Raw genomic sequence first — 23,640 nt, forward strand, 5'->3', positions numbered from 1 at the left:
TATTGTACTGTGGAATTTGTTGACGTCTTTTCTTTGCTCCATTCACATTTGAAGCTATTTAGCTATTATTATTATATTTTTTTGGTTAAAAACAGTAAGTAGTTTTACATCTGAAGTGAATAACTGTACATTCTCTCATGAGAATAAAATTCTGTTTTCTCCACCACTATTTCTATAAATGTCATATAATAAAACACCAAAGTCAGAGAATGGAGTGTTGTTGTTGTTGTTGTTGTTTTTCCTGACAGTAAAAAATAATATTTTTCATTTTGGTGATTTTTCTCATATTGGTGATTTGTTTTGAACACATAATTGAAAGTATTTATTTAATCACTGCTAATTTAAACAAAACTCAGTTTTGCACTTTAAGGTGTCCAACCTACAAAGGGAATTCCTTCCATATATTGTTTGTTGAAGAGCCCAACACAGACCTCTTAATAAGGGTGGTGAGAAATCCTTACTCCTGGTGACAAACTTTTCTATGAAGAATAAACTATAACACTGCAGTCTCCGCTATTTCTGACCTCAACACAATATTCCCAGCAGAAGGAATATTAGTCACTACTTTAACAAAAATCTTTACTGTAGAGGTGTATCTAAAAATCCAGCCATCATTGTGAAAGGCCACCTACCCACTTAGATACTTTAATACAGCTAGAGGTCTTAATCTTACTTTCAAAATACAGGAGAAGGAAGCACTCCTTCACCTCCTCCACTTCTATGTGATACCTGAAAGCATTTACTGAGAATTATCTTCCTTCAGTGTCCACGCCTGCTTCCAACCCATACCTCCTATGTTCTTTGGAGAACCCTAACAACCACCCAGCATATTAATGAGTCCAATATCTGCAAGCAGGGTTTGGCTTAATTGCCATTTAAGATATGCCATTTAGCCTTGCAGTTCTCTGTCAGGACAGAAGTAATGTTTTTATTATTGTTATTGGGTTTTGTTTGTTTTGTTTTGTTTTAATGTTCTTCCAGGGCTGCAGACTTAACATAAATTCTGTGGCTTTGTTTCTTTTAGATCAGTTAAAGCATGTTAATTTGTACTTTGTACAGCTTAATATATTTTATGACTAATACAGTGTAAGCAAAGACAAAATCTGAAATTCCCAAGTGTAAATGGCTAAATATTTCTCATGAGTATATTTCAGTGAGGTTATTCAAATAAGAAATGTGGTGAAACTGGAATAATACTAGACTCAATTTAAAAAAAATTCTAAACTACAAAAAAGTGGAGATTATTTAAGTGTCTATGCTACACTGTCTAGTAATGTCATCAATCATACTTTGACTAGATATAATTAATTTTATGTGTTGTTTTGTTTTTGTTTTCTTTTTCCAGTTCTCTTTTACATTTTGCTTTCCATTCTTCTTAGATTTGGTTTATAAGATTTTATTTTATTTTAATGAAATATCTTGTGGTTAATTTGACAAAATATAACAGTGAAACTTTAAACACAAATTATGAAGAATCACCTTTTTACTCTTTACAAAATATTAATTAATATTCACCATGGATATGTGTTAAAAGATACTAATCCACTGATGGCTCCTTGTAACTTTATGAATTAAAGAAAAAGGAGTAAAATGGGGTTATTACAAACCTTTTGAAACAGGAGATTATCACAATTATCATCTTCCTCATCCCTAACTACAGAGGCAGCAGGCCTTAATCTTATTTATTAGCTGTAAAATTTATCATCATGAAATTTGGCTGCTGGGAATGGAGATATATTTATGTATTTTTCGTTTTCAGGATAACTATTCTTCCACATGGGAGCCTACGAATCCTGAATGCTTCTAAATCTGATGAAGGACGGTATTTATGCCAAGGTGTAAATGTATTTGGATCTGCAGAAATCATTGCATCAGTATCTGTTAAAGGTATGACAAAAAACTTTGATGTTATTGATGATATCTCATTGCTAATATTTGCAGACATATTAAATCAACCAGATCATCACAAATAGATCCATAAAATTAAAAAAAAAAAAAAGAGAGAGAGAGAGAGAGGAAGAAAAAATAAAAATCAATATCCCTTTTAACATATTTTATCTTTTGGGATCTCACTTGCTTTCTGAAGAGGGATCCCTTTTCTAAAGAGGATTGAATTCTGAAGGAAAAAAAAAAATTGCATCAATGAACATTCTAAGGACTGATTCACAATTAATTTTTAAGCCACATTTTTTCTCACTTTGTAGGTGACTTCTTATATTGCTTTTCATTTTAGATGTTCAATGGTCATCTTTGTATATTTATGCCTGGATTTTTTTTTATTATTTTTCATTTATTTTTTACAAGACAATACAATCACAAGATTCCAAGTGTTACAGCTTTAAAAGCAAGCAAATATATACATATATATATATATGTATGTATATTTCAGTATTTAGCACTATATATTTGAAAAAAAAAAAAAAAAAAAAAGAAAAAGGGAATAAATGCAGGGTCTGAGTAAACCAAGCAAAACTTAAAAACATTATATTGATGCCTTGCCATAACTAGACTTCCATTGAAATGTTCTTTATTCTTCTATATTTCAAGAACCAACAAGAATAGAGCTGACTCCCAAGAAGATAGAGTTAACAGTTGGAGAAAGCATTGTCCTCAGTTGCAAAGCCCTTCATGACAGCACACTAGATGTCACTTTCTATTGGACACTTAATGGGCAGCCAATTGACTTTGATAAAGAAGGTGGACACTTTGAAAGCATCAAGGCAGTAAGTGATCATACGTATGGTTTTATGTGTGCTGCAAAGTGATAAAAATTTATTTTACATGTTTTTTACATGATTTTTCATGCCTTCCACGTACAAGAGTCTAACAAAATTGAAAGATAACTTGTTTCACTAATGTTGGAAAGAAATTACAGCTAGAAGAGGTACAAACTTCAGGTTACTAGAGTTAATTCTTCATCTGTTAGTATTAGTGAGGTACCTGTTGATCTTTGTGAGGGAACAGAAAGTAGTTTGAATCTAATCTTCCTTACATAATTCTATTGATTTCAATACAAAAAGGATGCTGCTATAAACTTTATCTTTCTTACAGATAGTATGGTTGTTGGAATGCCCTTACCTCCCAATGTTTTTATTTATTTAGCTCATATTTTGTTATCTGAATAACAAGGACTATGTTTTATTCTCCAGCCTTCTCTCTGCCACCACCATCCCTTGCCCACCTCTCCCCCTCGCGTTCCCCCCCCCAAGTAGATTCTAGCTATGCAACTGCTATTAAAGTTAATAAAAATCAAATGGAAAAATATGCATACAAATTATATATACTAAAAACAAAAAGAATTTAATATGATCAAATAGTATGATAAAGTAACACGAGTCCGTCCCATGTAAAACTGTTTGAACTTTTCTTAGTAGAAAGAAATTTCTTAATGTGAATGAGTATGGAAATAAAAGCTACAGACATTTACTTCAATTTAGCCATTAATGAAATGTAAATCAAAAGTCCATGCTATGTTAACAGAATAATGAACCTCACAAAGGTCAGGAACTTTTAAAAGTCAATGTGTCTAATTTGAGCACAATGTAGTAAAGTTAACTTTGCACTAGAAATCTTGTCAGTGACAATCAATTTGTTCCTCTGCTTGGCTTTATATGTCATACTGTATTCATTTTGTATGCGTGTTGGTGGTGAGGGATTTGCTTTTTTGTTTATTTGTTTTTGTTTTGTTTGACTTCAATAAGCTTTGTCATTGAAAAATATTAGTAAGGTGTGAAGGTTCTTAGCGTACTTTTCTTCATCAAAAATCCAATATTCAAAATCCAATACTAAATATTTAAGAAGGAAAAACTGTAACTTCCTTCCTTTTCTCTCTTTCTTCCTTTTTTCCTCTTTTACTTCAAATTTAAAACATCTTATAATTCAAGAAAACACCTATCCTTACTGTTTAAATCAAGTTATTTCAAAAAATTTGAAATCTAAAATGTGTTACACAGATCCTTTAGTACATTTGAGCATCTTCAAGTCTGTAAGTTATCTTCAAGTTATAATCACCAAGAAAAATCCTCAGGCTAGGAAATTACCAAAGACATTTCTCCTACCAAAGTAAAGCAAAATTAATTGAATTTATTTTATTATATGAACACAGGGATTTGTAAATCTTTTAAGAGTTCTTTCATAATTTCATTTCCACCACAGACAGCCGTCAAACTGATAGAATTAGGGTCCATTCAGAATGAGAACCTGAAGTAAGACATACTAGGACATTTTCAGAGAAATATTCATGCTGTCATAATGGAGTCAATGTTCAATATCTAAATGCCTAAGTGGATAAAAAATGGTTGCATAAGAAACAAAAATCTGTCATCTTTATCATCAGAGGCACAGAACCCTAACCATTTCCTAAATGCTTTTGTAAAATGTACTTTTTTTTTTAACAAATTGCAAACTTCAGCTGATCATAAAAGAAAAACAAGCTGAAGAGAAAGAACATATTTATTTTTTTTAAAACAGATGAGGGTCTACTTTGTCCTTATTAAGCCAGTGTTAAAATAGTGAAATACTATAAAGCTTTAAAGAAATAATAAAATGATGCCAAAATGATTTTTTTTTATTTATTTATTTATTTTAAACTGGAGTAGCTTGATTTGTCTTTACAAGATTGCTCACACAAGAGATTGTCAAGCCATGCTTCATTTACTTGCATTCCTAAGTCATTTAAATGTCAAGACATTTCTCTTGTTTTTTTAATTAATTTATTTATTTTAGAATAGTAGTTTAGGCTTGGATGAACTAGAAGAGGGCTACTGACTCATAGTACTGATACCTACTGACTCATTACAGTATGGGGATAGGAGAAACACTCCTTTTCAGGACAGATGTACTGAAAAATGTATGTGAATGTGAAAAATGTATGTACTGAAAAGTGCATGACCAGTTAGGACAATCCTCACTACAATTTTTTGAATGCTGTTGGAGATATCTGACACATCCTTCTCCCACTTAAAAAGTAGTAGTAAAAACCTGTGCAGATCTCCATTTATCAAAAGGCCTGCCTGTGTTGTCTTGAAATCAAGTTGTATCATAAGGTGCAAAACTCCAAAGTAATATTTGTGGATATAAGAAACTTTCTGTGTTTTGACAGACATTAGGGGGAAAAAATAATAAATAATAAAAATAAAAATTCTCATACCTATTCATTTCCAGAGCCTAGTTAATTATATCTCATTTACCTTTTTGTTAACTACATGAACATGTAAAATTAATCAAGAGGTTAGAAAGATAATCCTTTACTTAATTGAAACCTAAAGAATGACCATGTACTAGGGGAAAGCAACATAAAAAAAACCTCTTCTGTTTATCCCATCAGGTAATCCCATCAGGTAATCCCATCTATCCATTCTCAGAGTGCTACACAATGTGATAAAGACACTGCTTTAAGAATGCAGACTAAAGGAACTTGAACACTTGAAATCTAATAGAATTCCATTTATATCCCTTACTTTACATTTTTGGAAAAAAAAAATGCATGAGTTGATCCTGCACAATATGCTTTTATTTGAGTACATCTAAGAAAAATAATATACTTTGTGTGCATGAAGTTCTATACACCCATTTTTACACTGACTCTTCATCAGATTAAAAATAAATAAATTGCTCGGGTTTGCTTGGGTTTTGTCTATATGTTTGAAAGCCTGAAAGATTGAACATTATTTGAATGGGGACTTTGTTAATAACAAAACCACTATCAGCTTCACAACACCAGTTGCATTGCTCACAGTATCACTGTGACAGCTCCAGGAGTTAAGTATGACAAACATTTTGATGCTTAATAAAGTGTTATAAAAGCTATCACCTAAGTAACATTTATTTGGATCATAGATAAATTTCCATTTGCTAAAATTGCATGTTCCTTACTAATTACAGTTAAAAGGAAAGGGACAAGCTTCTATTAATAATACATATTACTTTGCTTGGTTTAAAATTGCATTCTTAAAAAAAAAATCATACTGAGAACTATTTTTTATACAAATTAAAGGTGTTTTTTCTGTTATTTACTGAGCTACCAAGGATTTAGGATTTAGGCAATATGGCAATTTAGGTAGGATAAGTGTTGTAAGGATGTCAAATTGAAAAAAGCTATGCTTGAAGGGAAAGAGGCAAAAATCCACTGGAGCGACTGTACTCTAGGACAGAAAATGTGCCAAATATTTTGCATGCATAACTCTACAACAGGCTCTGTAGCAGAACAATCATTCAAAGGGATACATATACCAAGAGTCCTTTGGCATCAGAAAAATCATATTTTGTCAACCAAAAGACTTGATAACATTTCAGGGTCTGTGGGGAGGTAATCTGTGTAATTAAAAGAAATTACGTTGAATAGAAGTTGAACTGCCAGAATTTCCTTCCAGCAACACCAGTGAGCACTTGAGCACAGAAAATATAAACCTGTTTGCATCTGTTAGGGTAACTTTGATTTTCTATCCTACTTTTTTGTTGTTGTTGTTGTTAAATCCAGAATTCCTGTTCAGAATTTTCTGTTTTTTGAGAAAAACAAAACAAAACAAAACAAAACAGAATTTACCTTATTTTTCTAGAGGAGGTATCTATTTTCTAGTTAAAGACATTTGATTTTATGAGTTGATTTTCAACCAGCTATCCTTATTCCAAAGCTGTGTTTGAAAGCTGACATTGTTTTTATGGCAGCCAAATAAAATAATTTATTGTGTTCATCTACATAATGGTAAGCAGCAACATTGCTCTTAGTGTCCCTCACCTTGACCTGTATGAATAACTTTCAGACTGAGGAAAGTGATTTAGTCTCAATATCTTCTTGGTCTTTTACCTTAACTGAAACTGCAACCATGGAAAGCCATAAGCACAAATTGTCACATTGTATTTTACTGCTATCATTTTTTTCCACATAGAAGTGAATTAAAATCCACTGTTTCACTTAGAAAAGGCTAGTGTATATATAAACTGGACAGTACATTAACCACCTTCTAGCACTGGAGACTTGAATATGATAACTTAGAACCTATGAGAGCATAACTTTGCATCTTTCCCTACATTTTCTAGTCTCTCCTTTGTTTGTTGCCTTGTAATGATCTTCCAGAAGATTAAAATTTCATTACCATTTTCTAAATAGGAAGCACTAAGTTCTACACTGCATAGTATCAATTAAAAGAGCAGGCTATTAATCATAATATATCTGCTCTTTATTTGAGATAAAAGCCCTATTGAATTAATCTCATTTGGTTTTATTTAACACCCACCCATAGAAAAAAAGTAATAGTTGCCAAAAGTCTTGTAGAAGAGATATGCTTTATGAACAGGAGTTTTCTGTTTCTTGTAAACTTCATGGTCAGGGTGGGGTGAGGAGGTGCACACACAACAGAATAAGGATTGCATGTCAAAAAACTTTTTGTTTTATGACTGGTAGCTACTACTCAAAATCTGAACACAATGAAAACCATTGTCTGATACAAACTTTTTCCATGTGCTGCTTCCAGAATAAAACAGTCCCTGTGAACTGATTAAATTTACAGACATACCTGCATGATGCATTAAAATGGGACACTGAGCATTTCCCAAAATCAACAGTGTGTGAACTGATATGCCCAAATACTTGTAGTTTTGGCTATGAATAGAGAGTAAAAGAGAGAAGATGATAAGTAACATCTCTTACATTTCATTTTACTTTGGAACAGGGAGATAACTGAACATTTTGGACAATGTGACTAAATATCCTTGAAAACTGATTTCTATCAGAAAAATGATCATCATAAAAAAGTCACATCCTTAAAAAAAAAAAAAAATCATAACCTTATTCCATTAAAGTATTTCTGCCTTCCCTTGTTTACAAGAAATTTATTATATAAAGGACAAAAAAAAGGGGGGGGGGGAGTTAAATACCAGATATTTCACAACAGCCCATTTTTTATTCTTTCCTCTCTTTCTTTGCAGCTGTTGCACCATTTAACTCTGTTTAGCCCAGTATTAATCTGGGCTGTAACAGCACCGCTGATGGTTTGAGCACCTGATCAATACTGTCTAATTTGAAGGCTCTGTGTAGCCTGTTTTTCACCTGCAGCTCTGCATTCTTGCTCCCAAGCTGTTGTCCAGTGTTTTCCAGAGCACCCCTGGCAGTATTTCTCCCTTGCATCATTCCTTATGCTGCTATTCACTTGTTTTTGTTCTTATGGCCTTACACTTGCAAACCCCAGTCAGGTTGCTATGGCAGGGTCATATGGAAAGCTCCCAGTAGTCTGAAAAACATCCCTCCTTTCATCCTCCTTTATTTCTTTCCTGTTTTATAGATCTTGATTAATATTAGGGGAAAATTAAAAAAAAAAAAAAGAAAAGAGGGAGGGAGGGGAGAACAGTGTGAAGTAAAATAAATATCAATCACTTAACTACTTAATAAATATTATCTAATGTATGTCCTGAAAAGCTTAACAGTCAAGCTGGGTACAACATTGGCTGTTAATTAACATACGCCAATCAACATTAACCAATTAACAAGATGAATGAACAGGTCTCAAAGAAAAGGTTAAGGCCAGGGGGGGAAATGGCAAAAACTAAATCTCATCATTGTCTTCTCTGTCACCTACTGCACTGGAGAGAACCTTGAGAGGACAAGGGTTTCTCTGGCTGGCCACCAGGAGAAGTATTCTCTTTTCTTTTCCCTTTCTCTCTTTCTCGTGTTTTTTTTTTGTTTGTTTGTTTAGAATCATAGAATCATAGAATATCCTGAGTTGGAAGGGACCCTTAAGGATCATCAAGTCCAACTCTTGACACTGCACAGGTCTACCCAAAAGTTTAGACCATGTGACTAAGTGCACAGCCCAATCTCTTCTTAAATTCAGACAGGCTCGGTGCAGTGAACAGGCTCCCTGGGGAGCCTGTTCCAGTGTGCAACCACCCTCTCTGTGAAGAACCCCCTCCTGATGTCAAGCCTAAATTTCCCCTGCCTCAGCTTAACCCCATTCCCGCGGGTCCTGTCACTGGTGTTAATGGAGAAAAGGTCTCCTGCCTCTCGACACCCCCTTACGAGGAAGTTGTAGACTGTGATGAGGTCTCCCCTCAGCCTCCTCTTCTCCAGGCTGAACAGGCCCAGTGACCTCAGCTGTTCTTCGTACGTCTTCCCCTCCAAGCCTTTTTTTTGTTTGTTTGTTTTCTTTTGATTTTTTCTTCTCTTAGGTGGCTTTCTTTCCCAGAGTTAAGGTGTGCCATCAGCTTTGAACCCAGCTAATAAATCTCTGTTTACATACAGCTGTCGTAGCATCCTTTGTGGTGCATGCTAATGAAATCCCAGTCATGTGTCTGCTCTTCATGTTTCCTGTTCTGATGTTTCCTTAAAATGTTACAATTGTCACAGCTGGATGCTATTTTCACTTCTATCATCTTCATCCACCACTAACACCACATCCATCACTAACACCATCACTACCATCACAAATTTTCAAATATTCAAATTTCAAATTTTCAATATTCAAATAATATATTTAGCTCTACAGTCTTCCTTTTTTAAAAAAATAAAAATAAAAAAATAAAAATAAAAATCTGCAGCTTTAAACAAAGCACAAATATTCTATGTACTTCACTCTTTCCTTCCTGTTAATAGTAACTTCAGTACAGAAAACAAATTGGGGAATATGAGAGTAGGGACATTCTCTGTCCTGAAGATTTTCACTTCATATCCCAGCTTTTTTTATCACTTTTTTCCATTTTTAAAAAATATCTTATCTGCTTTTTTCCTTCTAAACTTCACAAAACTATACCAGTACCTGAGATATTCCTGGCATGCATTTAACTTCATCTCTTCTGTCTTTTCTCAGATACTATGAACTGAACTAATTTGCAGCAAGTCAAGCAGTACTGTAAAGTCCATTCTGTTCACCCCAACATCTATTCCTAACCAGCAGTGTTCACTCTAAACAACACTTTTCATTATTGCTGATTTCACTATGCACAGTGCTCAAAAATAATGTTACTAGAAAGTTCCATATTCCCACTTGAAGATCATCATGGATCCAAAAATCTGAAACTTTGAAAGCCACCTCTTTTTACAATTTCTTATAGATAGGGATATGTGGTGGTTTTACCGTGCTGGGCAGCTAAACCCCACAACCGCTCTCTCACTCCCCCTCCTTTAGATGAGGAGGGGGAGAAGTAAAGCAAAGAACAACTCACGGGTTGAGATAAGGATAATTTAATTAAAGGGAAATAATTATAATAATTAAATAAAGACTACCATGAACTAAACAATTTAACTAAGGGGAAACAAAAAGGGAAAGGGGAAAAGGGAGGGGAAAAGGAAAAATAAAAAGAAGGGAGGAAAACAAACAAATAAAATAAATGAAGGCTATATGGAAGTGCAGAGGAAAGAAATTACTCTCTACTTCCCACAAAAAAGCGATGATTGACCACGTCCTTGAAGCAAGGCCTCAATGCACGCAGCCGGTGTTCGAGAGGAGGACTGACGTTTTTACAAGGAGAGCCCACCCCTCCCCTCTTCTTCCTGTTTCCACCTTTCATTGCTGAGTGTGACATCACATGGTATGGAATATCCCTTTGGTTGGTTTAGGTCAGCTGCCCTAGTGATGTTTCTCTCCTCACTTTTTGCCCACCCCCTAAGAGGGTTAGAGAAAGGCCCAACGCTGTGCCACTGCTGCTCAGCAGTAGACACAACACTGGTGTGATAACACTGCTGTTCCAGCTACAAGTACAGAGTACGGCACTGTATGGGCTGCTGCCGGGAAAGTTAACATTCCAACCAGACCCAGTACATGATAATACAAATACATCAGGTATTCCTCAGTCAACTGGCACCAGCGTGGATACTATTATACCACCATTTTTGTACTGTTATATACCAGTAATCACAACAAACATTGACAATAAACTAATCTTTGTTCTGAATTTGTTTATATGATTAAATGATAGAACACGCATTATAATTTTCCATGATCCTTATATCAACACAAAAATCTGTTGCATTTCAACACATTAAATATTTTCAATTCATAAACATCATGAGCAACAGGCAAGTGGTTGATATGCTAAAGCTAAGAATTTGCATAAAATGGCACCTTAATGTATTACAAACAGAAGTTGTCTTGAAGCCAACAATCCATCATAATGTACATTTAAATCATCAGTATAATTTAAAATAACTTCATTGTATTGTTATTTTTCATTTACTGTTGATGGTATAAAGCTAACATAGCCATGAGGTTGTTCTGTAGAATCATTATTTTACTTCAGATAAATTCACCAAAAATAAATTCCATTGCTAATCAAATACGTCAAACAAGCAATATTCAGCTGTGAAATCATTTTTTAATTTAGTCTGACTGAATTTCATTAATAAAGACTATTCTGCTAAATCCAATAATGTATGAGTCAGGAATTCACCTGTGTGTTAGCTGTAAAAATAGCTGATATATTTTAAATAAACTGAACAAGATAACATTAATAGCTGTGGTCTTTATTATTTGGGATCAAATCTCTGTCCCATTTAATTACAGAACACTGTTTTACTGATCTAAGCTTGTACAGAAGATGACTTTACAAAATGTTTATCTACTTTTCAAGCTTTTTATACCTCTTGATCATTCTCTTCTATGCAGAAACAATTTTTTCAGGAAAGTATCTTCACACCTGACTGTCAAGCAAGTGAGATGACATACAAATAGCCTCAGTAAACCCCTGCAGTCATTGTAAAGAACTGACTCAAACATGGGTTAGGTTTTCAACATAAAAGTTTTCCTGTAATGGTGATTGGCCCACTCTTTTCATTATTGATTTAACCTTGTGTTTTCTCATGATCTGTCACAACAGTCTCACTACCTTTTTACATATGTTCTTCCCAAGCAGGGAGACAATTTTCACAGCGTGGTGGCCAGATGGAGTTCCCAAGCCCAGTCTTCGACACAAGTGATAGGTAGAGTTTCTAGACCCCAGGCCCTTGCAGTGCAGAAGCTGTGAGCTGCAAGTTGCCAAATCATTTCAATTGACTACCTAGGATTTTGAACTACCTTGTCTTTTTGTCCCTTTCGCTGAGACAAAGCGGGGCTACATTTACAGAACTGCATCTGGAGTGTGGAAGGGAAGTATTATAACCAACATAGAAAATTAGAGGCATTAGAAACAGGTGAAATGAATGCTAGGATTCTTTCATGAGGAGAGAGTAATGTAAGTTTCTTTAATGTATATTTTCCACATATGATTCCGTAGTTTGAATAGATGTAATGAGCTTTTTAATTATCAAACCAATGTTTAATTCTTCGATGGAAGAGATAGGAAGTGAACAACAGACTTACTGGATGCTAAAAAACGGCTTGGCTCTGTAACCATGAGCTCCATTTCAAGAAGGTAGATTAAAGATTGTTCTTGCACAAAGCCTTTAAAAGAAAAGGTGGGATACTGAATGAACCACCTTGGTTTGGAGATAAAAACACAACAAATGAATGGACAGATTAATGGGGAGGTTTCCTAGCAACCAGCTCAAGATAATGAACCCAGTCTCAAAGGAAGAATAAGTATAATTCTCTCCACTTTAAGAACCATATGTAAAAGTTGCTTCACTGCAAAGCAACTCACAGTCTCTTAGGATTTATGAAACAGAGAGGGAAAAAATCCACATACAGCTTCCTTTCAATAGTGATGTGGAAAGGCTGAAAACGTATTAATTCAACAACAAAAAGTTCTCAGCAAGGCCTTCCCCTTCCTCTTTCCTTTTCCCTTCCCCTTCCCCTACTTTAGGGCAATGGGTGCAAAAGACAAAGGATAACGCAAAAAAACAGGATAATGCTCATTTAACTAAATACAAATATTACATACTCCTTGGAAGTATCTCTATACCAAAAGCAGATGCTATGTAGAGGTTGCATCAGCTTGTGGGAAAGAAAAAAAAAAAAAAGAAAGAAAGAAAGAAAGAAAGAAAAAAAGTCAATACTTGTAAACCTAAGTAGATACACTGAAGACATAACTATGACCTCAGATAACGTATCACACTGGAACAGTAAGAATAATAGATTCACGCAGTATTCATCACTGGAGCTACCCAAAAACTGATGAATGGAATACTCTGGAGCATAATATAAATGACACAATAATTTGTTGTCCCAGAAAGAAGAACTATTAGTCATGACAGATAGCATAGTACCTGTATTATTATTTATTTGTTGGTTATTGAAGGCCCCAAAAGTGCTCAGTGTTGCAGTAAGTGCCCAGCTGATGTTGGCCTTGAAAGTTAATTTTACCTTTCCTTAAAATCATTAGAAGTTGCCTAATAAATGTTCCTTAAATTTGTTAAAATACAATATATATTCCACACAGTAGAAGTTTTTACTGAATAAATACAAATACTTTTGATACTTGGCTAAATGGGTAATAAATGATATTCAGAACAACAATGAATATAGATTTTTTCTAATTAAATGCTTCTTTGATATAATGCATGTATTGCAAAATGTGCTCTGTTGAAGAAGAACATAAAATTAGTGGAATTAAATGCAGCTTTCCAGAATGTACACTTAATAAATTGGAAATTTAGATATTGACAAAGAAATTTAGACACCACTAATTTTGGCTTTCGTTATATTAAAACCACGCTGTCACAGATAACTCAGGCTGTTCTGAGTCACATAGTCAAGATGCAAACTCTTTCTACACTACTTGTAATCACCTGTTCTGCATCTTCCCTAAAGAGGAGGGCAAGGCTCTGCTTTTGCTGAAGCATTACATGCTTCCCTGCTTAACAGATTTTTTAAAACTGGATTGTCATCATTCAGATTTAAACAAGCAACTCCAGTGACATGTTATAGAGATTGTCTTAAGATATGGAAAGCCAGCACATCAGTTTGACCACCAGAATTTTTTTGTAGTCTTGAACTTATAACAGGATAAGATCATCAACAAAACAATACATGAACCTTGACCCACTGGTATTGTAATGTCTTTACTTTCAAATTCTCATTGTTTTTAATCCAGTCTAAAACTCTAGTCCGGTCTTACATGTGCCAACTGTTTGGCCGCAGCCTCTTCTTCCCTGGCTTTGTTCCAGGCCTAGGGAAGTTCAGATACAAAGCTAATTGTCAAAATAGATACAACTTATGATTATCCAAACAATTCTCTATTGACATTAGTGTAAATAATCAACCAGATAAAAGGGAGTCTCTATAATAATCACCACAAAATAATGGCCTATTACTATGGCTTCTAATACTTTTCCTAAATAAACAAATCCTTTCATTCTCAATAATGAGGGCTGCTTTAAGGGTTAATATGAAAGTCCTTACATTCCAGTAGACGAGAATGAGCATAGCAACAGCATAGCAACAATAGTATAGCTCTCTTCATAAAGCCTTTACTTAGTCTTTCTGTATATTGTGAAGCCTTTGTACAAAACAAGGATAAAATCTAGGAATACTTAGAGTTATGAACTGTTTTATCCCCAGAGTAAAGTTAAATATTGCCAAAATCTTACTATATAATATTTTTTTTTCTAAAATTTATATATCTTGCATAAAATAGGAGAAACCTTAAAATTTGTAAAGACCCTTGATACCACTGAACAGCAAATAATATTTTCTTTTTTAGAGGTCTTGGTCAAACATAGTTCCTAGTTATCTAAATGGAATCTAAAATGTCTCATCATTTACCATGATAATGAAGCTAATGTCTAAACATATATCCATCTGTATTAAACATACCAAATGTAGTATTCTTCCACTTGCACAAACAATGCTGGTTGTACATTCTGTTGTGCTGTAATAAATCCAAGTGTTTCACAGGCTTCCATTTTACTACACAGCTCTCTACTTAGAGCGATGATTTTTCCAATAGCTGCTTGCCAGCCCAGCTACACAGGTATGCATATGAAATGCATATATCTTTCCTGATTAAGAATATTATGATTCATATTGTCATGAACTCTCAGGAAGACAGTGACAGTCAGGTTTTTTAAGAGCTTATGAGCAATGAAACCAAATAATTGCTACCCATAATGTTTTTCTCCCCACTTGACAACAAAACACATAAATTACATCCAAAGAAGAGAGAACAAAAGTGGACTGATTCTGGCCTTACCTTTCTAATATTGAAGGCTTTGTACTAGAATCATTAATCATCTTGAGCAACCCATTTCATTGGCTAGTAAACTCTGATGTGTTAGAAAAATGTGTATCCTGAAGTTGACTCCTGGTCATGCATGTGCTTTTACAGCTGCAGAGCACTCATCACTGTGATTTCTGGAATGCCAGAGCAGAAATACAGGAATTGTATTACGACCTGGTAATGAGTAGCTTGCTTCCAGCAATATCATTCTGAGGACACTTCAGAAGGCAAAACACTACCATTATATACATACTTCTTACATTTACAGGGTTATTGAGCCATAGATCATTCACTCTGGTGTCAGTAATGTTCTTGACCTGCTTCCTCTGTTTTCCTTCCTTCCATGTGAATATGCTTCAGTAGGGATTTGGCCTTGCTGCTGTGTGGAATACAACAACCCCACTTCCAAAAATGTAAATGAGGAGAAGATTAGTTAGCCCTGAAGTGGGCAGCTGGACTAAATGATCCCTTGAAGGTCCCTTCCAACTGAACTATTCCATTCCATTCCATTCCATTCCATTCATCAGCTAAAGAAGATAAGGCAAGATATTGTGCTGAAAAGGAGCTGCTCTTCCCAGAAAGGAGAAACTAGCTTTTAAAAGATAGATCTTGGAATCGATCTTATTTAACCTTGACATTGGCATAGAAGTACAAGAATGTGAATGACAATTGCGTGGTACAAAATTGCCCAAATTTATTTGTTTATTTGTTTATTATATTACCAAAACAACAGATGACAAAAATATCGCAAAAGAAAAATTAGATGGGTTTGAGAACTGAAGTCATAAACATAAATTTAATACTTCAAAGTGCAAGGTCAGATACATATGGGATGATGGTTATAAAGTGAGAGCTCATAACTTGCAAATGAAGATCTGAGCGTACCTACCTACCTGACTGCAGAATATGTGAAGAAGAAAAAAAAAAAAAAAAAAAGGAAAAAAAAAAAAAAAACAGGCAAATAAATACAACTTTAGTCATTCAGGATAAAAGTGACTCAAATTAAAACCTGGGGAAACTGTCATTCAAGGAGAGACTGACAATCTTTTCTTGGTTAGCAAAGTAAATAAAATCTGAGAAGAGAAATACTCAGTAAATGTTTCTTAAAGTGAAACACCGAAGAGAAGTATATAAACACCTGTACATAATATATAACATATAGTATTATACCATATAAGGCTATATTGCACTGCATTACATTATACTACTTTATATAAAAATATATAACTATATATGAAAATCTATTACTCTTAATATGTAATAATTAATATGCAATAATGTAAATATAATTTAACATAACATAAATAGGCAATATATGTATATGTTGTATGTATTTATTATATATTATGTATATTTGTTATACTATTGTAAAAAATGCAGTGTACATGATGTAATACATTTTATATAGCATAGTGATTTATTATATAAACTCTACATGGCTCAAGAATATAATAGCAGTTTACATAATAGCTTATAATAGGAATAGTTGTACTTAGTAAAACTATACATTATTTAATTGTAGATTATTATAGATTATGTATCATATAACTTCTGTAATTATTAAAATGATATGTTTTATATCATAAGCAGTGTAATTATAATTCTATTGTACATGTTAGATTTACATATCATACAGAGTAGCAACAACAAGAAAATTTAGAGATATCTAATATGTTTTAATCTTATATTTAATCTGTTAAAAACGTTTCTCTTTGACTCAATAAAAAATATTTTGACAGGAACAAAAATATATATGGCTATTAGCTATACGTAGCTAGCTAATATATATGTACATATTGCTAATGTTTACCTTAGAATTACAAATTTTTCAAGTATTTTCAGAACACAGAATTGAGAAAGTAAACTGTAATTGCTACATCATATCCTCAGGGTGACTTCTGTTCACCCTTACATGATCTTTCCTTAAGTAGCTACAGTATTATAACTATCTGTAGACTTGGGCTCACTACATCTGATGGAATAAGATGGAATGACTAAAGTAAATTTTGGATATAAATGATTTTGTATATGTAAAATCTAATATTATCACTTCCATTTACGAAATAACACAGAGATTCTTACCTGTTGTACTTTTCAATTTTCTGATCATGGTTTTGGGGCATTGCAATTACTGTTGCCTAGAATGATGAAAAATAAAAATCTGAACTGGTTCTCTTTGTACATATATCTACGGATTACATGTTTTAGATTTAAATATATATAAATTTCATCAGGAAAAATGAAAATCTGTTTATATTTCTTTGGTCTTATTTAGTATTAATTTCCTCTTGGTCAATAAAATCAATTAACATTTTGTTTCAATTTATCTTAATTTCATTAATGTAGAGATATATACTCCTAATGTCACTGCATTGTAGGGAAGAGGAAGAGAGAATCCTTCGTTTCTAAGACTACCTGTTCAATGTTAAGGATTACATCAAAAAAAAAAAAAAAAAAAAAAAACCTGTTTGGCTCCTTAACAAATTTCTTTATATTAGTTTGGAAGCATTTTCTTTGAGCATGCAAATATTCACAGAGTGTTTTAAGCAAAGTCAAAGTTATTAAAAACATGAAATCCTCTTCTTCAATCCCTATTAATAATTGTATAAGAAAAGTGTTCTGATAATCCTCAAAGAGAGTATTAAGGCACACCAGTGTAAGATGAAAGTTGCAGCTGTGACTTTCTCACACTTCACAAAACACCTTTGTGAGGTACCTTGAACACAGAGATATACTAAACTTTAAATGGACCCTTCATCCCTGTTTCAGCAAGCGTCCTCTGCAGATCTGATGATCAGGAACATCCTCCTGATGCACGCTGGGAGATACGGCTGCAGGGTCCAGACTGCAGCAGACACTGTGTCAGATGAGACGGAGCTGCTTGTTAGGGGTGAGTAGCCTCACAGTGCCCTCTGAATATGCAGGCACCAGAAATCACTGTACCAGGGAATTAAAATATGTGGGCTTTAGGGACTGCACGGTATTGTGACCACCAAAATTTGGCTACATCTTTAGGCCTGGGTAATTTTTTAACCTGAATGTTAAATTCCACTGAACGTTCCTGATTACATGCAGGAACACATGGTCGATGTTCTGCAGGATCTCATATCTTAACCAGGACACCAATTGGCCTGCAATAAAGCCAAACTTTAGCATAGCACCATATGTATATTCCTTTATGCTGAGTATGTCTGCACTGTGTGTGTGCATGTGTATGCTCAGTGCACAACAGGAGCTAAGGACTTCTAGTCCACTTACTGGCAATACAACTGGGGAGTGTTATAATGACAAAAGGCGTGGATCCCTGCTAGGTAGCACAGCTGGGTAACCTCGCTTGGAGTACACGGGTTTTGAAAGTATAAATTGAGGTAGATATTTCATTAATATTTGAAAAACTCTAGATAAAAATAAATCAAAATTATTTAGAGATTATAATCGTTCAGAAATATTTCTTCTATCGCATTCCACTACTTCTTTAGTTTTGATGTTTTCATATATATCACTTTTAGGATGAATATATGCTTGAAATGATAAAGAATGCTTCTGGCTGATGCAGGGCTTTTCACATTTTTATGGGAGTAGCTGCTAAATATTTCCATAAAGTTACTTTAAGGACCATCGTCTTTCTATAAGCTATGGCATAACTGGGCACTTCAACATAACGCTGGTTTAGCTGCCTGAGGAAATCTGAGTCATCCTTGTGGGTTATGCAAAACTTGTGTGTTACCTTTACCTCCCTGAGACAAGACGAGAAAGCTCTATGGGTAAGCAAGGCTATCTCAACTTTCATGTCACTGAATTTGTTAAACAATAAAAATCTTTTAGCTTACTACTATCTAGGACACTGCAGACCAGCTGCTACATTGTTTTATTGAAGAATACCAGTTATATATATGAGTTTCTTGAATTTGAAGTAGAAAATAAATATTTCTCTGAGGAAGAGGTTTGAGATGAAAGTAAAGTGCATTATAAGCAGTATCAGAATGTATGTACTCAAGTGTCTCATTACCGTGCCACCTTGTTGATGAAACTAAAACTATGATGGCTTTGTAATAGAATTTATATTGAAATATACTTTAATTACAATGTTCTACTTCCCTCATTTCTATGATTGGATAATTCTTTTTCTCTATCTATCTCAGCTTATACAGTGCACTCAGTAGCCTGCAAGTTGACACTCTCTGATGATCCCAAATTTCAGCACCTTTCAAACGTCTTTAGGTTTAGCTTTTGGAGATACTGGGCATTGCTGAGCAAACAAGATCAGTAGCAACAGATGTTTCAACAAACATCTCAGTAAACTGAAGAATTTCACTTTGCAGAGGAAGACTTCATTTATGAAAACACTGCCACTATGCAGTAAAGTCAATGAAATACAAAGCTATATATTCTTTATTTACAGTATAGTTTCCAGTTTAAAAAATAATAATAATAATAATTTCATTTTATTCATATCAGAAAACATCTTCCTGGGGGACGACCTGCTGGAGAGGAGCTCTGAGGAGAAGGACCTGGGGGTCCTGGTGGACGACAGGTTGACCATGAGCCAACACTGTGCCCTTGTGGCCAACAGGGCTAATGGGATCCTGGCGTGCATTAAAAGGAGAGTGGCCAGCAGGTCAAGGGAGGTGATCCTCCCCCTCTATCCTGGTCAGGCCTCACTTGGAGTACTGTGTCCAGTTCTGGGCTCCCCGGTACAAGAAAGACAGGGATCTCTGGAAAGAGTCCAGCGGAGGGCCACAAAGATGATACAGGGCCTGGAGCATCTTCCCTATGAAGAAAGGCTGAAAGACCTGGGTCTGTTCAGCCTGGAGAAGAGAAGACTGAGAGGGGATCTCCTCAGTGTATATAAATATCTGAGGGGTGGGGGACAGAAGGATGTAGCCAACCTCTTCTCATTGGTTTGTGGGGACAGGACAAGGGGCAATGGCTGCAAGTTATAGCACAGGAAGTTCCACACTGACATGGGAAAGAACTTCTTCAAGGTGAGGGTGACTGAGCATTGGAACAAGCTGCCTAGGGAGGTTGTGGAGTCTCCTTCTCTGGAGATATTCAAAGCCTGTCTGGACACCTACCTGGGCAGCCTGCTCTGAGGAATCTGTTTTGGCAGAGGGGTTGGACCTGATGATCTTTCGTGGTCCCTTCCAACCCCTACAGTTCTCTGATTCTGTGATTCTGTGATTCCTACTTTAAACGTTACAGTCCATGGCCAAATCAAGATACCAGAAACAATGAACTTTCAGAAGTGCCAATATTAGCAAAGTTCCAGCACAACCTTGTTCTGACCTTACTTTCATTTTACTTCTACACAAAATACCAGTCTTGAGTGCTGACAGTAACATACCAGCAGCATACAAAAATATTTCAACCATTAGTTGTACTGTAAGGTTCATCTGATATTTTTAATGTATCATTGTAGTTTTTGACTCAAAAGGTTGTTCTACAAACACCGTTTCCTCAGGAAATAAATTGGACACATAATAATTTAAATGAAAATCATGTAATTTTCCCTCCTTATGATATTCAGGAATTATTGCTATTAGCAAACTAATTGAATTTGCATTGAATTATGTGTTCAATTCATACATTGTTTCCAATTCAATGCATTTTTTCTAGAACTTTATTGTAAGTAACTTGGATGACAATTAACCTTGCTGCAGCTCTTTAGATGGACAATTTTGGTGTCTCATTATCTTTTATTGTGAAGAAGCCATGGACTATGTTTTAAAAATATATTTATTTTTTTTGTAAAACCATATTTGTGAGTTGTAAAGTTGGAAGATCCCTTGAATATAACCCAAAGAACTAATCCTGTCACTATTTTTCCCATTTTACAGCAGTTCCTCTTTGCCCTGTATTACACCGTAGAAGTTAAATTCCAAAGATGTCATTAGTAGAGGAATATCAGAAGAACAGATAATGAATACTGTCAAGTAAATCTCAATTCTTCTAAGTTTAATTACTTACAAAGAGCTAATTAACGGTGCAACATTTCTGAGTTTATTATGTGTGTGTGTGTGAACTGCAAAAGAAGTTAGGACAGCTGCAAGTTTTTATACTGCAACTTTTTACAATGGGTTATAGACTTCTAAAAACATTTTCAAAATATTTTCAGAGTCACTAATTTACAGATCTTGAATTTAGTTAAGCTGCAATGAAATACATGGCCAACATTATTTTTGTAATGATTTTTATCTGGTGAATTTTTTTCAGGAATACTTCAAAATTACATTTGAAAAGATGTGATAGACCATGTTTGGGCAAAATGAAGATTGAAATCCCTTCAGCACTTACTGCTCAAAACAAAATTAAAATACTTCCCTAAGTGCTTTAAAAATGTAATTAAATTATGTATATTAAAGTAAGAAACAACTTTTTAGTGATCTCTAGTCATTTCTCTGTTCCCAAAATGCTGTTTTCAAAGCTCAAATTATTTATTTTTCCCTTTTTGTTACATTTTTTCTAATATCACCAAGAATGTGGATGTCATTAGGAAGAGATGTTCTGTTGGCAGCTGGACCTGTCAGGCAGTACATTAGCTTTCCAGCTTAAATGTCTTGCATTTTAATCTTGATATGGAATATGAATGACAAATACTTCATAGTAGTCTCATGCTAGTTAACAATGTTCAGAGAACAGCTGTCCTGGCATACTTGGCATGCTCTGTTTATATTCAGGTAGGCTACTACCTAACTTGGCAAGAACATTTCTTCTTCAAAATAAGCTTCTATGAAATTCTCTGCTATTCATCATCACAAGTTATTCTTATTAGTAGTTACATGAATGAAAAAGTCCTTCTTGTTTGTTTGTTTTTCACTACTTATTAAGTTTATTTTATTTTTGTTTCATGGTTTACAGCAAAGTATCTTTCACCACCTCTGGCACGTAAACCCAAGAAAGTTCACATTTTGGTCACCAAACACAGTAGAGTCATCTGAAAGGTCACAGCACTCTCACATCCATTGTGTGCCTGAGCCTTAAATATTTGGATTTAGGCTTCTGTGTGCATGCAGAAGCTCCTCATTTGGGCAGTGTCACCCATCCTCTCTAGATGAACACTTTAATTCAATGGAAGTCTCCAGAGAGTTTTTTTACCCTCTGAATGTGGGGAGGATGAGAGATAGGATTCAGCTCAAAACCCAGGTGATGTGGGCCATTGATTCAATGAAGAAGAGGTGATGCACATCACTTACAGCCAAGTTCAGTAACTGCAGTGCTCAAGTGCCGGAAGGATATCACTTTTGGATGCCCTCAGACCCTGCTTCAGAATGAAGCTTGTCTGTCCTTAAGAGTATGCCATACTTGTTGGCAGTAGGTTAGGTGGGATCAACACATACTCAATGCCCTTTTTGAGGCAGGGGAGCTAGAAACACAGAAGCCAGCAGACGAACAAACAAGAGCATTCCTGTTTAGGGTAGGATGTAGGGTCCCTTCCAGCAACCTGAATATTTGATTCTTTCATTGAGTTGGCTGGTGCCCACAAAATGAAGAGTCCTCAGAGAAGCCATTGCTCATCTGCTTAAGCCAATACACTGAAGTGGGAGTTGGGAAAGCTAAATAACAGATGTGCACCCCTCCAGCAAGAGAATAAGGCAGAATAAACTTAAACGTCACTGCAAGATTTTCTGGAAGGCTGATACAACTCAAGGACATCCAGAAGAGAAAACAGCTTTTCACATAAAGTAGTAACTATTCTGGAACCAGGCCTGCACAGACATGTTACTTCAGAGGACTCCTGTAAGAGGAGTTATCTATGTCTAATGGGCAAATAAGCAGTTTTACTGGTGCAAATGAATACTGCAAAAATCATAGTTCTGGACTTTCACTGCTGAAACCAATTGATTGCTTGATTCTACTTACATTATGCCTTGAATTGTTTCCTCACCTGAGGAAAATGTATGCAGAATAGCTGTTCATAATGCAAACAAGGATGTTTACAGGATAATCTAGATATTTTGCTACACAGTCAATAAATGTTTGCCCCAGCACATGAAGCCATCGACCATTTAAGAAGCAAAAGTGATTTATGAATAGTTGAATGTTAGTCCCATTCTTGACATCAGTCCAATAATAGTTTTCCTAAGTCACATATATTTTCTGATTACTAGCCTTTATTTATCCAACCAGATCTTCAATTTTCAGGGAGTATTAGCTAGCAGAGAAGCACAATAACAAAATGTTTCAGGTTGGCTGGTTTTCCATGTATCGCTGGCACCCTGGTATTCAAGCTGTCTCTGTGCTGATTTTTCACAAAGTGATTACCAAAGCAGAAGACTTTAATACAGGATAAATATGCATGTCATGTTCTCATGTTCTGACACTAATGATATGATCACAAATTTGGTTACCAAACACCCAAGAACTAGCCAGAAGGTTTGCATCCCACAGATGTCTCAGGTGATCTTGTAGCCAGCAACATGTCAGGTTTCCTCAAGACAATGCCTGCTTGGCAAGTTAATTTGTTTCTAAAGCTTGTCTTCCAAAGGGTTTGTTATGTTCTTATTTCCCCATTATGTTGTAGAAATTTGAAGCAATCTGTGCATTCATGTTTTCCTG

The 23,640-nt window shown here is 34.9% G+C and overlaps 1 protein-coding gene across 2 annotated transcripts in view; it reads left to right on the forward strand.

Annotated features, from left to right (window-relative positions):
• Window positions 1-23,640, forward strand: part of CNTN5 (contactin 5) — a gene marked incomplete at both ends in the record, with an annotated part of 395,341 nt that overhangs the window by 326,160 nt on the left and 45,541 nt on the right. For both annotated transcript variants that reach the window (XM_084285826.1, XM_084285827.1), the window contains 3 exons: window positions 1,760-1,887; window positions 2,548-2,723; window positions 17,854-17,974. In XM_084285826.1, the coding sequence (XP_084141952.1) occupies window positions 1,760-1,887; window positions 2,548-2,723; window positions 17,854-17,974 (425 nt within the window). The remainder of the gene's footprint in view (window positions 1-1,759; window positions 1,888-2,547; window positions 2,724-17,853; window positions 17,975-23,640) is intronic.

This window comes from Netta rufina, assembly GCF_964035555.1.
Source record: "Netta rufina genome assembly, chromosome: 1".
Classification (NCBI taxonomy): domain Eukaryota; kingdom Metazoa; phylum Chordata; class Aves; order Anseriformes; family Anatidae; genus Netta; species Netta rufina.